Source organism: Heterodontus francisci, chromosome 13, assembly GCF_036365525.1.
Source record: "Heterodontus francisci isolate sHetFra1 chromosome 13, sHetFra1.hap1, whole genome shotgun sequence".
NCBI classification, from domain to species: Eukaryota; Metazoa; Chordata; class Chondrichthyes; order Heterodontiformes; family Heterodontidae; genus Heterodontus; species Heterodontus francisci.
The window spans coordinates 118411886-118430433 of record NC_090383.1 but is presented as its reverse complement, the minus strand read 5'-3'; the positions used below and the strand labels follow the sequence as shown (position 1 = coordinate 118430433).

The 18548-nt window shown below is 44.7% G+C and overlaps 1 protein-coding gene across 3 annotated transcripts in view; it reads left to right on the top strand.

Moving 5' to 3' along the window:
- Window positions 1-18548, top strand: part of LOC137376636 (collagen alpha-1(XII) chain-like) — a 268726-nt gene that overhangs the window by 154468 nt on the left and 95710 nt on the right. For all 3 annotated transcript variants that reach the window (XM_068045570.1, XM_068045573.1, XM_068045571.1), the window contains 6 exons: window positions 379-525; window positions 6230-6346; window positions 10326-10478; window positions 11910-11984; window positions 13246-13385; window positions 14077-14200. In XM_068045570.1, coding sequence (XP_067901671.1) covers window positions 379-525; window positions 6230-6346; window positions 10326-10478; window positions 11910-11984; window positions 13246-13385; window positions 14077-14200 — 756 coding nt within the window. The remainder of the gene's footprint in view (window positions 1-378; window positions 526-6229; window positions 6347-10325; window positions 10479-11909; window positions 11985-13245; window positions 13386-14076; window positions 14201-18548) is intronic.

Genomic DNA, 18548 nt, shown 5'->3' with positions numbered 1-18548 from the left:
ACAGGCACTGGAAGCTCACTCAGATAATGTTATCAGGCCCAAGACTTCAGGCCCGAAGCCCAATTTGAGGCCTGAGGCCAATTTCAGGCATGAAGCCTGAGCCTCAATTGAGGCCCAGTTTCAAACCAACCTCAGGGTCTCCTGAAAATGTGCCTGAATCAATTTCCACCTCTCTGAGATTGTAACACAGAATTTCATCAGATGCTGTAACTGTTGGGCAATGCTCGTAGGTTATTTTTACATTTGTTTGATAGTGCTCATGCTCTCCTTTCCTTCCTTACCGATGTCAAAGCCTGTACATCCAGAGGCCCCAGCAAGAAGAGAAGGGGACAGAGGTTCAGACTAAAACTTAACACATGCGATGATTGATTCTTTCAGGCAGTGATGAGAAAATGGAGGTGTTCGTGGGGGACGTGACGTCCTACACCCCGCAGAATCTGAAGCCTGGCACGCCATACGATGTCAAGGTCTACGCCACCTACAATTCAGGAAACAGCGAAGCCTTGACAGGTCAAGGCACTACCTGTGAGTTGATTTGGCAGAACTTTTTATTGAGGTAAAGTAGATCTGCTTAGTTTTTTTTCTCTCTGTCATGCATCTGTCTTCAGCATCTGGGCCCTATCAGGAGATCGCCCTATAATCGTGAAATGCGCTGCACTCGACAGATGGAAGATTACGGCTTCCCGACACACATGGTTGGCAATGAAGGTACACTGGCAGTACCAATCTGGGCCTCCTTGCTCTTGAGAGCCCCCATCCCCCCTTTGCAAAGATGAAAGGGAAGTAATACATGACACAAGTGTGGTGTTTTTGTTACACTGGTGGCTTTAGTAATTCCTCTTGCACATTGCTGGGGCAAATTTGTGATGATGTTCCAGCAGCAACAAAACCATTACTTGATGCCAACCAACCATGCATGCAGCCCCTTTAACAACACCTTTACTCGATATTTTCTGATTACAGTACCAGAGAATAACAATTGCAATCATAGTAAGGAGCTTAAAGGGGTGAGAAAAATGCCCTCGGCTTCAAATTCTTTGCCTGAGTGTTGAATTAGGACTTAGATGCAAGTCCTAATGAGCTTCCCCAATGGTCCACTGAGTTCAATCAGTGCTGAACCTGAGACACACAGACCCAAAGCACACAGCTTCTCTGTGCTGAGCTGTCAGATCATACACTGGGTAGTGCCTTTACCCTTGCGCTCACAACCCTGGGTGAGAAAGGGGACAACGTCTGGTGGTCATGCTCCCAATTTTGTTTTTTGGTTCATTCAAAGGGCATGGGTGTTTCTGGCAAGGTCAACATTTCATCAATATTGGATGAGACGCTGCTGATGTGGTAGGAATATGGAATTAGTGTAGGATTAGTATAAATGGGTGGTTGATGGTCGGCACAGACTCGGTGGGCCGAAGGGCCTGTTTCAGTGCTGTATCTCTAAACTAAAACAAAACTAAACTAATGGACACTATGGGTAGGGCAGAAGCAAAGGCTTAAAGCAGCTTTGAGCAGAAGCTCCAGTTCCGGTCTCTGATGAAAGAAGGATGACTAAGGAAGCTGGGATCATTCTCCTTTGTGCCGAGAAGGTTAAGGGGAGATTTAAGAGGTGTTCAAAGTTATGAGGGGTTTTGATACAGTTTCCATTGGCAGGAGGGTCAGTAATACGAGGACACCGATTGAAGAGAATTGACAAAGGAGCCAGAGAGGATATGATCTTTTTTTAAATATTGCTGTGATCTGGAATGTGCTGCCTGAAATAGCAGTGGAAGCATTTTCAATTGGAACTTTCAAAAGGTAATTGGATAAATACCAAAAATGAAAGATTTTCAGGATATTGAGAAAAGATAAGGGGAGTGGGAATAATTAGTTCTTTCAAAGAGCCAGCACAGACACAATGGACCGAATGGCCTCTTTCTGTGCTGTGTGATTCTGTGGGCTGAATTTTCCCAGTTGTGCCATGATTCTGACATTGGCCTCAGTTCTGGGTCGGGTAACATGAAATGGTTGTGGCGGGATGTCAGTTGTGATCTTCCCAGAGGCAGCCACTTAAGCAGCCACTCAAGAAGCCACCTCCTGTAGCCCTGTGGACCAGGAAAGCGGGAGGCCCAATCGGAGGGCTCACAGTGATATCCAGCCTGCTACCACACCAGCAGAGGTAGATACTACTGCGGGAGGCAGGAGACCGCGAGGATGCCTCAAAATGCAGGTGTTCTCTGAGGCATTGGGAAAAATTTAAAATCACACATTCAGGCCATCATTGTAGAGGGGGATCCATGCTGGGGTGATGGAAAGGAAGCTTTAATGGCTCCCAGCCTATCACCAGGAGGCCACCTCCAGTTGCTTGCGGGACGCCAGCTTCAGCAGGGAGCCCGTCCGATTTCTGGATGATCCCAGCAGCACCATCACCTTTCCTCCAATTCTTTTTAATTCTTTCATGGGATGTGGGCACCCCATCCCGAATTGCCCTTGACAACTGAGTGTCTTGCTAGGCCATTTCAGAGGGCAGTTAAGAGTCAACCACATTGCTGTGGATCTGGAGTCACCTGTAGGCCAGACCGGGTAAGGAGGGCAGATTTCCTTCCCTAAAGGGCATTAGCGAACCAGATGGGTTTTTGCAACAATAGATGATAGTTTCATGGCACCATACTGAGTGTAGCTTTCAATTCCAGACTTTTATTAATTAATTGAATTTTAAAAAATTAATTACATTTAAATTCCACTAGCTGCCATGGTGGGAATTGAACCCATGTCCCCAGGGCAATATCCTGGGCCTCTGGGTTACTAGCTCAGTGACATTACCACAACGCCACCATCTCCCCAACTAATGGGTCTAATTAGCCACCTACTACTGCCAGGCGGGTAGCCTCTGCCGTGCTGCCCCTGCCTCTGGCAAAATCGCCCCGAGGAGGGAACACATTGGGTAGCCAATCCGATGCACTATTTTCCAACTTTGCTTCCGGTCCCACCTCCACTGGACCCGGGAAAATTCAGTCCTTTGATTCTATTCAGGTTGTATATAAGCATAGAAAATGGTGGGGGAAAATAAAAAGTAATTGCAGAACCCTAGGGCTGGATTTTGTTCCTAACCTGACGCCGGGCCTGATCTTCCTAGCGGCAGTGAAGCTCCATTGCAGCCCCTCCGCCGCTCTGCGATGGGACCCTGGTTTAAATATGCTAATGAGATCTCTGCATCAATTTAAATGTAACCCGCAGCGATCTTACCTTCAGTTCCCGATCGTCAGAGCGGCACCCGCGCACGTTCACTTTCCAGTCCAGAGAAAGCTGGCGCCACCGAGGTGGGCAAGGGGTCAACTCTGTATTTTATTGAAGTGTCTGCGTGGCTGGCAGCCTTTAAAAATGGCACCAGCACCTGCTGCCGGATCAGATGACGCCGTTCCCAGTAGCAGGACAACAAAATCCAGCCCCTAGTGTTTATTAAACTGTAGGGGGAGAACAGGGGCACAAGTTCAAACTCAGCAGGTCTGGCAGCTTCTTTCATCAGAACTCAAGGTCACTGACCTGAAACGTTAAATCTGTTTCTCTCTCAACAGTTGCTGCCAGACCTGCTGAGTATTTCCAGTGTTTTCTGTTTTTATTTCAAATTTCCAACATCTGCAGTATTTTGCTCCTGTATTACTGATTTCAGGGCGTTCATTATGCAGTGAGTGATTGGGGGAGCAGGTGGTCATTCTGACTTTGGGTTATGGTAAAAAATGGGCAGTATCAGTTCAGCTGATCATTTTATATTTCTCTCCAATGACGTCAATGGAAACGAAAATGGAAGATGATGTGCAACAGGTGGCTGAATCCATATCGCCTGCTAATGCTGTTGCTCAAAGTTAACATGATCTCCAGTGACCCTTCCAGATAGCGGTGGAGGTGAAAAGCCTGGAATCCTGTAATGAACAATTCAGTGCCGCCATACTGGGTTTCTCTGGATGAATAAATTTAGATGGGCCGAATGGTGTTCCTCATGTGTTGTGATGCTCTTACTGATCAATTACCCAGATCCCAAGGAAAAATGAGAAAAAAGTCACTTGATATCCCTCCAGGATGGAATAGCCTCCTGGCATTCACTTTTGCGGTTCGCAAGGGGAGCAAGGTACTAGTGGCTTGACAAATGACAGGAGAAATTTATGGCTAAAAATGCAAATTAACTATTTTTTGTTCATCCTCGGGACATGGGCATCACTGGTTAGACTGGCATTTATTGCCTTTGAGAGGTGGTGGTAAGCCTCCTTCTTGAAACATTACCCGAACAGTAGCCTCCTATCTTAGTTCAAGGAAGGTAAAGAGGTGCTGATTTTGCTCTACACCAATCTGCCTGTGGCCTCCTTTTGCTCCCGAGACAGATCACACATTGCATTTGAAGGATGAATGCTTTTTGCTGAATGCTGATTTCCTATGGGATTGCACTGAAGGCTGCCAGGTTCAGTTGAAATGTTGGCCAGAGTTAAATTACCAGCCCCTGCACGCGCTCAGTTTTCATTCCCCACAGAAAAGTGGCAGGATATTCCCATCAACCCTTTGTTTAAGCCTACACAGATCTCAAACTTCAGAGTTCAGGCCAACTCCGAGGTCATGTCGTGAAAAGTTTATTTCAGAACGTAGGTGAAAGAATTAAAATCTCAACATTTAATCCTTTCATGCCCAAGTGTATGTGTAAAACTCTTGTACGTGACTGTGTATCCATAACATTTCAGATGTCAACCATCAGACGTCATAATCCAGGCATCACCCTCGAGATGTCACCTTTTTTCCCCCCCTTTCTTACTTCTTTTCTCTTTATCCCTGTTAAATCCCTCATCAGCACACCTCCTTTCATTTCTCCTCTCTTGTTCCCTTGCAAATCCTGTCCCCAATCCTTCATTATTCCTTGACCTTCCTACCTTCCTGCTGCAATCCCAGGTTTGACCCTCTTAGATAAGCCTGCAGCTTCTCTCTGTGCCTCTCAGCATTCTCTGAAGGGCCCACCGAGGAATTTGTTGCTACCTCCTTCCAAGCAGCAACCCCAATTGACCCATCCTACTCTCTCACTGACCTACCTGCTGCTGAGGGCTAATCTTGCCGATCTCCTTCTCAACCTCACTCAGCGGAGACCCTGTGAACTCCTCAAGCAGATCAGCTCTCACCGCCCGTCTCTGCATCTCCTTCCAGAATGTCTGTTGACTTGTGAATAAGGCCCTTGCCTTCCATGAACTGAGGGGTGATAACACCTTCCCCCAAAATGAAGCCCCCCTCGCAGCTATACCTTTCCACCATTTGCCCTGCCCAGACCGTCATGATGTTGGTGTGGCTCTTGTCTCCAACACACACCTTGGTTTGTCCCCATTTTTTTTTGGCACTTTCTCCTCCTTCTCCGTCACTGGGGGTTTTCCTCATCTCATGTCTGGGTCTGTTGTAGACAAACTGATGGAAATAGATTGCTGTGATTAGTCAACAACTTCATTACTGTTGTATCAAGTGACTACCAGGATGGTGGAAGGTCATGCCATTTCAGCACTTCCCCCTGCTCTCAAGCCAATAGTTCTGTCTTTGACCTGCTCCAGTCTTCCAGTGAACATCAACACAAGCTCGAAGAGCAGCACCTGATCTTTTGATTAGGCACTCTATAGCCTTGCGGACTGAACATTGAGTTCAATAACTTCAGAGCATCACTGGCCTTTTTTTAATATTTTATTTTTTAACCATGTGCCTGCTTTTCATGTAGTCAGAGCTGCTCATTACTCTGCTATTAACACTCTCTCTGAACTAATGTTTCGTCTTTCACCACAAGTATTAGCACACTCTTTGCCTTTGTCCCAGGACAGCTTTGTTATTTAATCTCTCCAGCCCTATCAGACACCTTCCCCTTTGTTCTCTCCCCCACCCCCTCTCCTTCACTTGCTTAAAACCTAATTCTTTTCTAACCTTTGCCAGTACTGATGAAAGGTCACTGACCTGAAACGTTAACTCTGCTTCTCTCTCCACAGATGCTGCCAGACCTGCTGAGTATTTCCAGCACTTTATTTTTATTTCAGTTTTCCAGCATCTGCAGTATTTTGCTTTTATTAATATGGTAGAAGGTAAACTAGATGGATCTTGGGCTTTTCCTGTCCAACAATCCCCATGTTTCCAATATTCAGCAGGACAGTAACACGGGACATCAGCTGAGTGATAATGTGTGTGTTTGTTTCTGCTGTTGCCCTTGACACGGAATAACATGTTCTTTGGCCTTTCTCTTCTCTCCTAGTGTACCTAAATGTGACAGGAATAAACACATATCGCGTTGGCTGGGACACCTTCTGCATCCAGTGGAACCCTCACAGGGCAGCATCCTCCTACAGAATAAAGCTGCAACCAGTTGATGGTAACTATAAGCAAAAAAAATGGATTTTTATTTTTAGCAAGCTATCTCTTTTAAAATATAATTTGTCAATTATCCAATATTCTGCTGCCTGTATCCGAGCTCGCACCAAATTCCATTCACCCATCTCCCCGTGCTCGCTGACCTGCATTAGTTCCCCGTCCAGCAATATTGTGAATTTAAGATTCTTATCCTTGTTTTCAAATCCCTCTGTGCTCTGACCCCTCGCTATCTCTGTAACCTCCAAAAACTCCACGAGTTCTCAGTGCTCTGCAATTCAGGCCGCTTGTGCATCCCCCACTTCCTTTCACCCACACGAGCAGCCGTGCCTTCAACTGTATGATTCAACAAAGCGACAGTACATTTTTATCTCAATTTTATTTGTTGGCGAGTACAATGATTTGTTTTGTTAGTGACTCAATGTTACAACTGGAGAGCATTAACAAAGGATTCAAAGACAAGGATAAAAAGAGGGGAAACTGGATGGTGCAGTGGATTAGGCACTGACATTGGTCTTTCATTCCCAGGGACTGTGGTTTGAATTCACTCCAGACTGAGTCTCTCTTATCCATTGTATTGTAAGGTCCTATTTGAAACCATTCTAGAAGTTTCAGTTTGATTCCTGGTGCTTCTCAGGCTGATAGCATAAATCTATCCTGAATTAGCATTAAATGAGCAATGCCACTGAGAGACAGGATGGCATTGACACCATATAAGAAACCTTTCTGAGATTAGGACTGAGACACGTTGTAAGGTAATGTAAAGGGAGCTTTACTCTGCATCTAAATTGTGTGATGCCTATATCTGACTTAGGGCATGCTTAATTGTGAAATTTGATTTGCTAAAGAATGAACTTGCATTTATACAACCTTAGGATGTTCCAACGCTCTTTACAGCTAATTAAATACTTTTGAAGTAGTCACTGTTGTAAATGCTGTGAAACACAGCAGTCAATTTCTGTATAGCAAGCACACAGAAGCAGCAATGTGATAATAACCAGTCCGCCTATTTAAGGTGTTGGAAGAGGGATAAGTAGTGGCAAGAACACCAGGAAAATCTCCCCTGCTCTTCTCACAATAGTACGAAGGGATCTTTTATGCCCACCTGAGAGGACAGATGGGGCCTCGACTTAATGTCTCATCCGAAAGATGGCACCTTAGACAGTGCAGCACTCCCTCATTACCGCTCCGTAGTACAAAATCATGTGCTTAAGTCCGAAAGTACAGGTTGAACCCACAGCCTTCTGACTGAGAATACTACTTAATAAGGCAAGCTGACACTTCTGAAGTGCCCTCCTGAAATGGACAGCTGGAAAATGCAGGGGAGGCTTCGACCCTTGAATTCTCTCTGCAGAAATACCTCCAACCTTCACCTGACACTCTGGGTTGAAAGGTTGTGGAGTAGAACCCCATAATAAACTCACAATCTAGATCAACACTCCAGTGCAGTACGGAGTGAATGATGCATTGTTGGAGCTGTCATCTTTCCCACGTTTCTGTCTGTTCATTTGAACGTTAAAGACTTGCACGGTGTTGAAGAGAAGGGAGTTTCTCCTGGTGTTCTGACCAATATTCCACTCTCAACCAACACCAGCACTAACAGATAGCCTGGTCACATACCTCACTGCTGTTTGTAAGATACTGCTAGCACTAAATGGCTGTCACACCTTCCTCCATAATCATAGTCACTGCACATCAAAAGTAGTTTACTGACTGATACGCTCTCAGACTTTGATGAGATAAGAGGCTATATAAATGCAATTGTTCCCTTCATTCTATTTATCCACGTCCTAACCTGATAATTAACCTAAAAAAGAGGGAACTCTCCAGAAAAATATTGGCAGTGAAGGGCAATTCAAATTTAAACGTGTTAACTTTTATCATCCTGATGTGGTTTTGGAATGTTTACAGCTGTTATGTTGTTTCCATACGGACTCAATTCACAACAAAGCCTTTGGGACGTTAAAAACAGGAAACTGAAGTGTGCACTGGGGACTACAACTGATTAGCCTTCATTAGCATAGTCTTTTAATGTTTGCCAACTAATTTGTTAGCAAATATGAAAAGAAAGAAGTTAATGGTGTCTGAAAGGAATTTTCAGGATCCGAGCTGAAGCCACATATGTGCACATACAAACAGACACACACACACACACACAGACACAAGTGCACACGCATACACACACACACACAGACACAAGTGCACACGCATACACACACACACAAGTGCACACACACACATGCACACAAGTGCACACACACAGATACGCACACACAAGTGCGTGCACACACACACATGCACACGCACAATCACACACACTCCACTCCCCGCCCCCCCCAGCACACACACAGCTCATAAGCAATGTCGTGGGAAATATAACCAGAGCCATGGATTAATAATCTGCCCATCTTAAAGTGTGCCCAATGTAACTGTGAACTGTGGGTCATTTACTGTTTTCAGTATGCTGCAATTTTGCTGCATGTATTGGAGACAAGTAGAAACCAGAAGATGCCCCACAGTGAATATAATCTTCCTTGATATTAAACACATTGTCGGGTGGATAACAGTGAGGAGGGATTCTTGGTAGTGGGTGTGTACAGTTGATCAGTACTTATGAAGATGATACAGATAATGCGAGCAGATCTGTATCACACTCATGTGAATGTTTGGAGCAGGTCAATGCAGTACCGTTGCAGTATTATTCTAGAACTTAGGAAATTTTAGAAAGTGGAAAAAGCCATAAAACCCAGGCAAATCCTATGTTCATAACTCCGACAAACCGCTTCCCATTTCCATAGTAAAGCCAGGCAGTGCAGCTTAAGAGGCGTTTAAACTATTTTTGTGCGGCTCCTTCAGCTTTCACAAGAATAATGTGATCCACTCCTACTCTGCCATCACCATCCACAGTCTTCCTGCCAGACTAGGTCCACCTTGGGCAGCCCAGTATTGTTCATTTTGAAAGGGATTTCTATCTTAAATTGTCAGGCAGGATTTGTGGAGAAGGCAGAAGAACATTTTAAATGCAGACCCTCTTTCAAGACCCACACCCAAAACACTACCCCTTCGGTTCTTTCCACAGATGTTGGCTAAACTGCTTACTGCTTCCATTTTGTATGTTTTTCTTTTTGGTCCACATTTCCCAGCATCTACAGTTTGAGTTTTGATTTTGCTTCTGGTCTAATTTAAATTGTCCGTTCATTGGGTCCCCTGAAACCTACACCTTACACACTCCAGTTTTATTGTTGTGAAAGTGAGTCGTTCATCTCACTGGACATGTACAAGAGCGAGCTCCACTAACATAGCTACCTGCTCTTAATCCTATTTCCTTACTCTGCCCATATACACTTTAATGCTGAGCATCCATCTTATATTGTGTCAGTATGAATAAGCCAGATGCCAGTGATTCCAAAGGGCTCACTGAGAGTTTGCTCCAATACTTTAGGTCCCTGACATTGCCTATTGTATTATTGAAATCCCTCTGTGAAAACTGATATTGCTGTGAGCGCTTTTTAAATAAACGATGACAGCTAAAAGGAAATACATTAAATATTCCTGTTTCTCAAGCACTGTAATCTTGTAGTATCTAGCGTAAAGAAATTTAAATAGTTTAATATGATGTGTGCAGCAAGTAAGAATAAATAATCTTCTGGTGGAGTGTTACAGATTGGATAACACATAGCTCAATGTGGATTGCACACAGGATGCTGTACACAGCTCAGAGTGTTTTACTCTGAATAACAGAGTTCAGAATGTGTGTTACATAAAAGTCAAAGGAGCCTTATGCTATATTTGTTCTTTGATACAACTATACAGCAATGGTGATGTCTTTATAAAGATTGCCAGTAAGTTTGTTCAGCAAACTCTCGTATCTTGTGACTCTTGTCTTGTGTTATTGTGCCATAGGGCTGATACTGAGTTCATTCCAGGATGTTATGACACCCTGACCAGATTGAGCGCTCATTCTGCCTCTTTTTGTTTTGAAGTTTATAGTGGTGGGCATCAGGAAGTTACGATCAGCGGCGCTGAATCCAACTACTGCTTCACTGGGCTTTCCCCCAATTCCGTTTATGATGCTGTCGTATACACTCAGCTCCCGAACCTGGAGGGACCTGGGGTGCATGTGCAGGAGCGTACATGTGAGTACTGAGGTGCAACTTGCCATTAACAAGAGAGCAGGGAGGGGCAATAAACTTTCAAATTGCAAGTGGGAACTGATTAACATCAGTCGAGATACAGTCAGCAAAAGGGCACGGAAAGCTGAGGGGTTACTGAGTGACTGTGTGAGGCAGCTGGATTAACATCAATTGAGATACAGTCAGTAACACAGGGCATGGGGGGCTGGCGGGGGGGAGGGGGAAGAGGGGTTACTGAGTGACATTTTTGGGGAGCTGGATTAACATCAGTAGCGATACAGCCAATCACACCGAGTATTGGGGGAGCGGGGTTACTGAGTGACAGTGTGAGGGAGCTGCATTAACATCAGTAGAGATATAGGTGCAGCATTCGAATGCACTCAGCTGATGTAATCCTTAGGATCACTAAGCAAGTGTCACAAACTACCAGAACAGGAGACTGTGGCCCTTTGGCACTTGAGAGCCAACCTTCATTCTTTAACTTATCACCAGCTCAGGGTCCCTGATGGCTTGATTGGTCAATGCAATGGCCAATGTAGAATTGAGCTGTACAAGGCTGGAAAGGTCCCTGGAATAGAGAGAAACTATTTCTTCTGGTTGGGGATTCCAGGATAAGAGGGCATAAGCTTAAACTTAGAGCCAGGCAATACAGGGCTGATGTCAAGAAGCACTTCTTCACACAAAGGGTAGCAGAAACCTGGAACTCTGTCCCGCAAAAAGTTGTTGAGGCAGGGAGTCAATTAAACATTTCAAAACTTAGATTGATAGATTTTTGTTGGCTAAGGATATTAAGGGTGACAGAATCAAGGTGGGTAGATGGATTTAAGATACAGATTGGCCATAATCTAACTGAATGGTGGAATAGGCTCATGGGGCTGAATGGTCTTCTCCTGTTCCTATGTTCCGAGCATGGGAGGCAGAGAAGAGATCAGTTAGGGTTACTGTGCCTGGCTACCCAGTGACAGCTTCTGAAGACATGTGAATGAATGAGGAGGGCACAAGTAAGTGCGAATGCAATGTCCCTCTGATTGAATAACTGGGACTCACTGTCCAAACTCAGAGAAAATATGGCCTCTGGACTGTGTTTGTCTGTGGGGACATACTGTAGTTAGAACCAATGTCTCCTGGGTAGGAGAAGAGGAAGTGGCAGTATTGGGGTTGACGGTGTGGGGTAGGGGGGTGAGGTAATGGTGGAAGGGGAAGGAAGAAATTAAATGCCACCTCCGTCAGGTGAGAATGGCTGCCATTTTGTCCCAAGATGCCACCATCATGAGTTTGAATTTGATGGTTGCTATTGGGTTCATGAATTTAATTGTGCCACCCAACCTAGAGCCTGTTGGTCAAAAGTGAATTTGTTTTATTTTGGCTTTGATTTTGTGATCATTCAAGAAATATTTGATTTAAATCACAAATGCCCATTTCCTTCCTTTGCAGTGATTCGCCCAACGGAAGCTCCGACAGAGCCCCCATCTCCTCCTCCACCGCCGACCATCCCACCTGCCCGGGAAGGTGAGCTACTTACCTCATCTGTGCTGCCATTTCTAATGGCTTTACTAGCTCAGAGCGTTATGATTGAAAAGGATAATCAGAGAGTTGTAGACCTCTCTGGAAACTTCTAGATCTCAGGTTTCAGTCAAAGAGAAAACTGGAATTCTGACATAAAAACAGAAAGCACTGAAGAGAGATGTTTCAGGGTCCACTAGAGTTGCTAACTCTGAATGTATTCGTGGAGGTTACATCACATGACCTCTTGCCTCAACTGCCCTGTCCAGTCAACAGATTTTTGGCCAAACTCCAATATTTTTAGAACAAACAAACGCATTTGAAAAAAAATTGACTTTCTTTAAATGGCCGATGATTTTTCTCCTGGGTTGCTTGCTGCAGTGTCCTGAAGATTTAACTTTAATTCCCAGAAACTCTATGACAATCCTGGAGGGTTGGCATTCCTTGGTTGGGCTGAAGGGCCTGTTTCAGTGCTGTATCTCGCTATGACTCTATCACAGTGTTCAGTGGGATAATGTCAGAACCATGCAGTCCTTTATTTTTTCTGAACCCAAGTGGATCTGTCAGTATATTCCCCCGTAGTTATGTTTCCATCTCAGTTTTGTAGTACACAGGTTGGACGTGAGGTGGGGGTTGTAGGAATTAATTCCATCTCTTGGTTTAAAAAGTTGCATTTTTTGTATAACCTGAGTGGATGTCCTGTGGCATCGCTTGTTTGCAGTTAGCAGAAGCTTAGAAGATGTCACTCCCTATACACCATCTCAGGAAGCAAGCCATCATCAGCAAGAAGAGAATGAGATCATTAAAAGAAAAATAACTCCTAAAATGAGGGAGAATTAAAGAAGAAATAGAAATCATAATCAGCTCTAAATGTTACATAGAATTATATACAATTTGCAGCACAGAAACAGGCCATTTGGCCCAACTAGTCCATGCCAGTGCTTATGCTCCATACAAGCCTCCTCCCATCCTACTTTATCTGACCCTATCAGCAAATCCTCCCACTGCTTTCTCCCTCATGTACCTATCTAGCTTCCCTTTAAATACATCCATACTATTTATCACATTCTCACCATTCAGTGGGTCTTGGTCCTACCCAAAATATTGACCCATTTTATCTTTCAGCAGTTCACCAACCTGCAGGTTTGATTTCTACTGCACATTTCAGTTCTTCCGCCTTTCAAGAGAGATCTCAGTTTGCAATGTCAACACGTCATGTGAGGAAAAATACCTGGTGATGATTTTTATCCTTTTTTTTCACCATCAGTGTGCTTGGGTGCAAAGGCAGACCTGGTGTTCCTGGTTGATGGTTCATGGAGTATTGGGGACGAAAACTTCAACAAAATTTTGAAATTCTGTTTCGACACCATCGGGGCTCTTGACAACGTCAGCCCACTAGGAATGCAGGTGTGTGTGTTACATTGTTCTACCTCTGTTTCTTGGCTTTTTTTTCCTCCACAGTGAGCTTGGCTTGGATGGTAGTAGCATTGTCTCATAGCTGTGAGACTAGGGGTTCAAGCCCTAAAATAGGATGTGATCAGTACTGGGGAATGGTGCACTGTTGGGAATGTTGTCCATTTTGTGAGACATTAAGCAAGAAATTTGTCTATCTGTTTATCAGTCACAACAAATAGATCCATCTAAATGCTGTTTGCAAACCCGTACGCTGTAGCCAAAGTCAAAGAAGCAGTCCATTTCTTTCACTCTGGTCATTGGCATATATTCCCATCCTGAACACCACTTCGGCCTATCATTGATGAAAGAGTTTTCAGCCAAAAAATTACCTCTCTAAACTATCCTTCCTTTAAAAATTTCCTAACATCTCACTTCCTGGATCAGCATCCATTTACCTTCTGCCCATCTGTATAGTCCCGTAGCGGGTTCTGTACATAAAAGAAATCAGATAAATACAAATTGGTGTGTGCAAGGTGAATGCACATTTACTCTCACAGCAGCAGTGAGTATACTACAATGCATCTCATTGTGTGTGGAGAGCTTTGAAATGTCCTGAGAGACGTGCGAAAGTATTTTTATAAAATACAAGTTCTTCATACCTCATTCCTGACAAATTAAGACTTTTGTTTCCCTTTTTGTGCAGATTTCACTGGTTCAGTTCAGTGACGATGCAAAAGCTGAGTTCAAATTGAACACTTACAGTGATAAAGTAAAGGTTCTTGCTGCTCTTCAGATGATCCCGTACAAAGGCGGAAACACAAAAACAGGTACAGAAGAAATACTGCACATTGATAAACAATTACCAGTGTGATCTCACAGGATGTACATGTGGTGTGACATATACCCTCTTTTTAACCTTGAGTGATGAGTGGGATAAATCACACCCCAGAGTGATGTTGAGCTAAAATGTCCAGATTTGATATTCTGTCTGAGGTGTCAGCTGTGGCTCAATTGGTAGCACTCTTTAAGTCAAAAGGTTTTAGGTTCAAGTTCCGCTCCTGAGACTTGAGCACAAAATTTAGGCTCACACTCCAGTGCAGTACTGAGGGAGCGCTGCACTGTAAGAGGTGCTGCATTTCAGATGAGATGTTAAACTAACAGCCTGTCTGCCTCTCAGGTGGACATTAAAAGATCACATGGCACTATTTCAAAAAGAGCAGCTAATGTTCTCCACAGTGTCCTGGCCAATATTTATCTCTCACACAACATCGCGAATAAATATCATCTGGTTATTAGCTTATTGTTGTTTGTGGGAGTTTGCTGTGTGCATATTGGTTGCCACGTTTCCTGCATTACAATATGACTATACGTCACAAGTACTCATCTCAATTTCTCTGCCCCCCTCACTCACTCTAACCTGTCCCCCTCTGAACTTGAGGCACTCCGTTCTCTCAGGTCTAACCCCAACATGGTCATCAAACCTGCAGACAAGGGTGGTGCTGTTGTTGTATTGCATACCGACCTCTACCTTGCAGAGGCTCAGCGCCAACTCTCAGACACTTCTTCCTACCTCCCTCTGGACCATGACCCCACCACCGAACATCAAGCTACTGTCCACAGGACTGCCACTGACCTCATCTCCTCTGGAGATTGTCCCTCTACAGCTTCCAACCTCATTGTCCCACAACCCCAGATAGCCCGCTTCTACCTCCTTCCCAAAATCCACAAAGAGGACTGTCCCGGCAGACCCATTGTGTCAGCCTGCTCCTGCCCCACTGAGCTTATTTCTTCCTATCTTGACTATCTTTTCTCCGCTGGTCCAGTCTCTTCCCACCTACATCTGTGACTCTTCTGATGCCCTACGTCATTTTGACAATTTCCAGTTTCCTGGCCCCAACCGCCTCCTCTTCACTATGGACGTCCAATCGCTCTACACCTCCATTCCCCCTCCAGGACGTTTGAGGGCTCTCTGCTTCTTCCTTGAACAGAGGCCCAACCAGTCCCCATCCACCACCACCCTCCTCCGCCTGGCTGAACTTGTTCTCACATTGAACAACTTCTCCTTCAACTCCACTCACTTCCTCCAAATAAATGGTGTTGCTATGGGTACCCGCATGGGTCCCAGTTATGCCTGTCTTTTTGTGGGATATGTCGAACATTCCTTGTTCCAGTCCTACTCAGGCCCCCTCCCCCAACTCTTTTTCCAGTACATTGATGACTGTATTGGTGTCGTTTCCTGCTCCCGCCCCGAACTGGAAAACTTTATCAACTTTGCTTCTAATTTCCACACTTCCCTCACCTTTACATGGTCCATCTCCGACACTTCCCTTCCCTTCCTCGACTTCTCTGTCTCCATCTCTGGGGATAGGTTGTCTACTAATATCCATTATAAGCCCACCAACTCCCACAGCTACCTCGACTACACTTCTTCACACCCTACCTCCTGCAAGGACTCCATTCCATTCTCCCAGTTTCTCCGTCTCCGACGCATCTGCTCTGATGATGCTACCTTCCATGACAGCGCTTCTGATATGTCTTCCTTTTTCCTCAACCGAGGATTCCTCCCTACTGTGGTTGACAGGGCCCTCAACTGTGTCCGGCCCATTCCCCGCACCTCTACCCTCACCCCTTCCCCTCCCTCCCAGAACTGTGACAGGGTTCCCCTTGTCCTCACTTTCCACCCCATCAGCCTCCATATCCAAAGGATCATTCTCCGCCATTTCCGCCACCTCCAGCGTGATGCCACTACAAAACGTATCTTCCCCTCCCTTCCCCTGTCAGCATTCCGAAGGGATCATTCCCTCCGTGACACCCTGGTCCATTCCTCCATTACCCCCACCACCTCGTCCCCTTCCCATGGCACCTTCCCCTGCAATCGCAGGAGGTGTAATACCTGCCCATTTACCTCCTCTCTCCTAACTACCCAAGGCCCCAAACACTCTTTTCAGGTGAAGCAGCGATTTACTTGTATTTCTTTCAATGTAGTATACTGTATCCGCTGCTCACAATGCAGTCTCCTCTACATTGGGGAGACCAAACGCAGACTGGGTGACCGCTTTGCGGAACATCTCCGCTCAGTCCGCAAGCAGGACCCCGAGCTTCCGGTTGCTTGCCATTTCAACACTCCCCCCTGTTCTCATGCTCACATCTCTGTCCTGGGATTTCTGCAGTGTTCCAGTGAACATCAACGCAAGCTCGAGGAACAGCATCTCATTTACCGATTAGGCACACTACAGCCTGCCGGACTGAACATTGAGTTCAGTAATTTCAGAGCATGACGGGCCCCCCATTTTACTTTTATTTTTAGTTATTTTTTTCTTTTTCCTTTCTTAATATATTTTTTGTGTTTATTTTATTTTATTTCATCTTAGTTTGTTCAATTTGCTTACCCACTTTCTTTTCATGTTTGTACTTGCGGCTGTTCAATTTCAGTCCGTTAACACCCTATCTGTACTCATGCTTTGTCTTTCAACACATCATTAACATATTGTTTGCTTTTGCTCCATGACCTTCTGGTGGTCAACTATTCTGTGACCTTGTCCTATCTACACCTTCTCCTTTGTTATCTCCGGCAGTCACAACTTGTTTATTGCTTGGATGGTAACGTCATTATCAGTTGTCACATCACAGGCTGATATATTTCCCCCTCTTTCTGTCTCATTTGACAGAAAACATGCCTTTGGAATGTGGCATTTGGCGTCACCACATAATGGTCCTTCAAAGCTTTCACTGCACGCTCATAATCCGCCTTTCTTCCCCTGTCAGGCAACATCTTGAAAGTCTCCCATTACCAAAGCACCGTATTGAACAGCAATAAAGCCCATCGCTGTGCTTTCTGCACATCCGTCACCCAGTCCAGAAACAAACCACCACTTTCAGCATTCAAGCTCCTGCAGCCACACTTTCCATTTCACACTGACGGTACTGGCATCACCCATCAGATCAAACGGCTCAATTCCTCGTACTGCAGACATATCAGCTCCAGCAAATGCCATAACACAATACTAAATATCTCCGAATTTATCTCGTTGCCAATGTCACATCTCAGGCTAAAGGATCACACTTGAAATCACAACTTTAACTTTAACAAAGATTTAACAAATGTTTTATTAAAGACTTCAGTAGAGTTCTGGTCACTGTTCTCACTACATCAGTATTAGCAATCTGATCTTCCAACAACCCCCAGGTCAGGTGTTTTCCCCAAAGCACAAAGCTACTTTCAGTTTCCCTTCTAAATAACATATATTCTCTAATACTCAAAGCCTCACATACAATCACGATCTCGGTGTCTGCCAATACAAGACTGGCAAGTCTGTTCATCATTTTGCTCCTCTCTACCACTGCAACCTTGTCCAGCCTGATCATCCAATGGGCAATGATTGCTTTTCCAACTCAGGCTTCATTTGCATTCTCCCACCCGCCTGCCGCCTCCTGCAGTTCTACCTCAGGTCACACATACCCCCTCCAAACCCACCCCTTCTACTGCACCGTCAGTCTCTTGCACTAACAGGGGAATTGCTGGACAAGAAAAGAACTGCTGAAAGGTCACAGACCTGAAACGTTAACTCTGCTTCTCTCTCCACAGATGCTGTCTGACCTGCTGAGTATTTCCAGCACTTTCTGTTTTTATTACATTCACCACATGTTATGTCAAAAATCTATCTTGGTTGTATTTGAATGAATCAATACAAGCTGCTCCCACTGTCTCCATAGATTGACCACTCGCTCAGTGAAATAATGTTTCTGCAGATTAGTTTTGAATTTACCCCCTTCACTGCTTGTTACTACAATTGTCATCTCTGTGAAGTGTGTTAGGATGTTTTATTAGAACTGGTCCTGAAAATGGAGCTAGAAGTGAAATCTGTGTCCACTGGTTACCAATCCTCCCGCCATTGGAAACAGTTTCTCCTTATTTACTTGACTAAAACCCTTCATAATTTTGAACACCTCTATTAAATCTCACTTTGACCTTCTCTGTCCAAGGAAAACAATGGTAGATTTAAGGCAATCGGTGAAAGAACCAGAGAAAAGATTAAGTGGTTTTTTTTAATGCAGTGAGTTTTTGTGCTCTCAAGGCACTGCCTGAAATTGTGGTAGGAGCAGATTCAATAATAACTTTCAAAAGGGAATTCGATAAACACTTGAAGGGGAAAATTTTGCATGGACAAGGAGAAA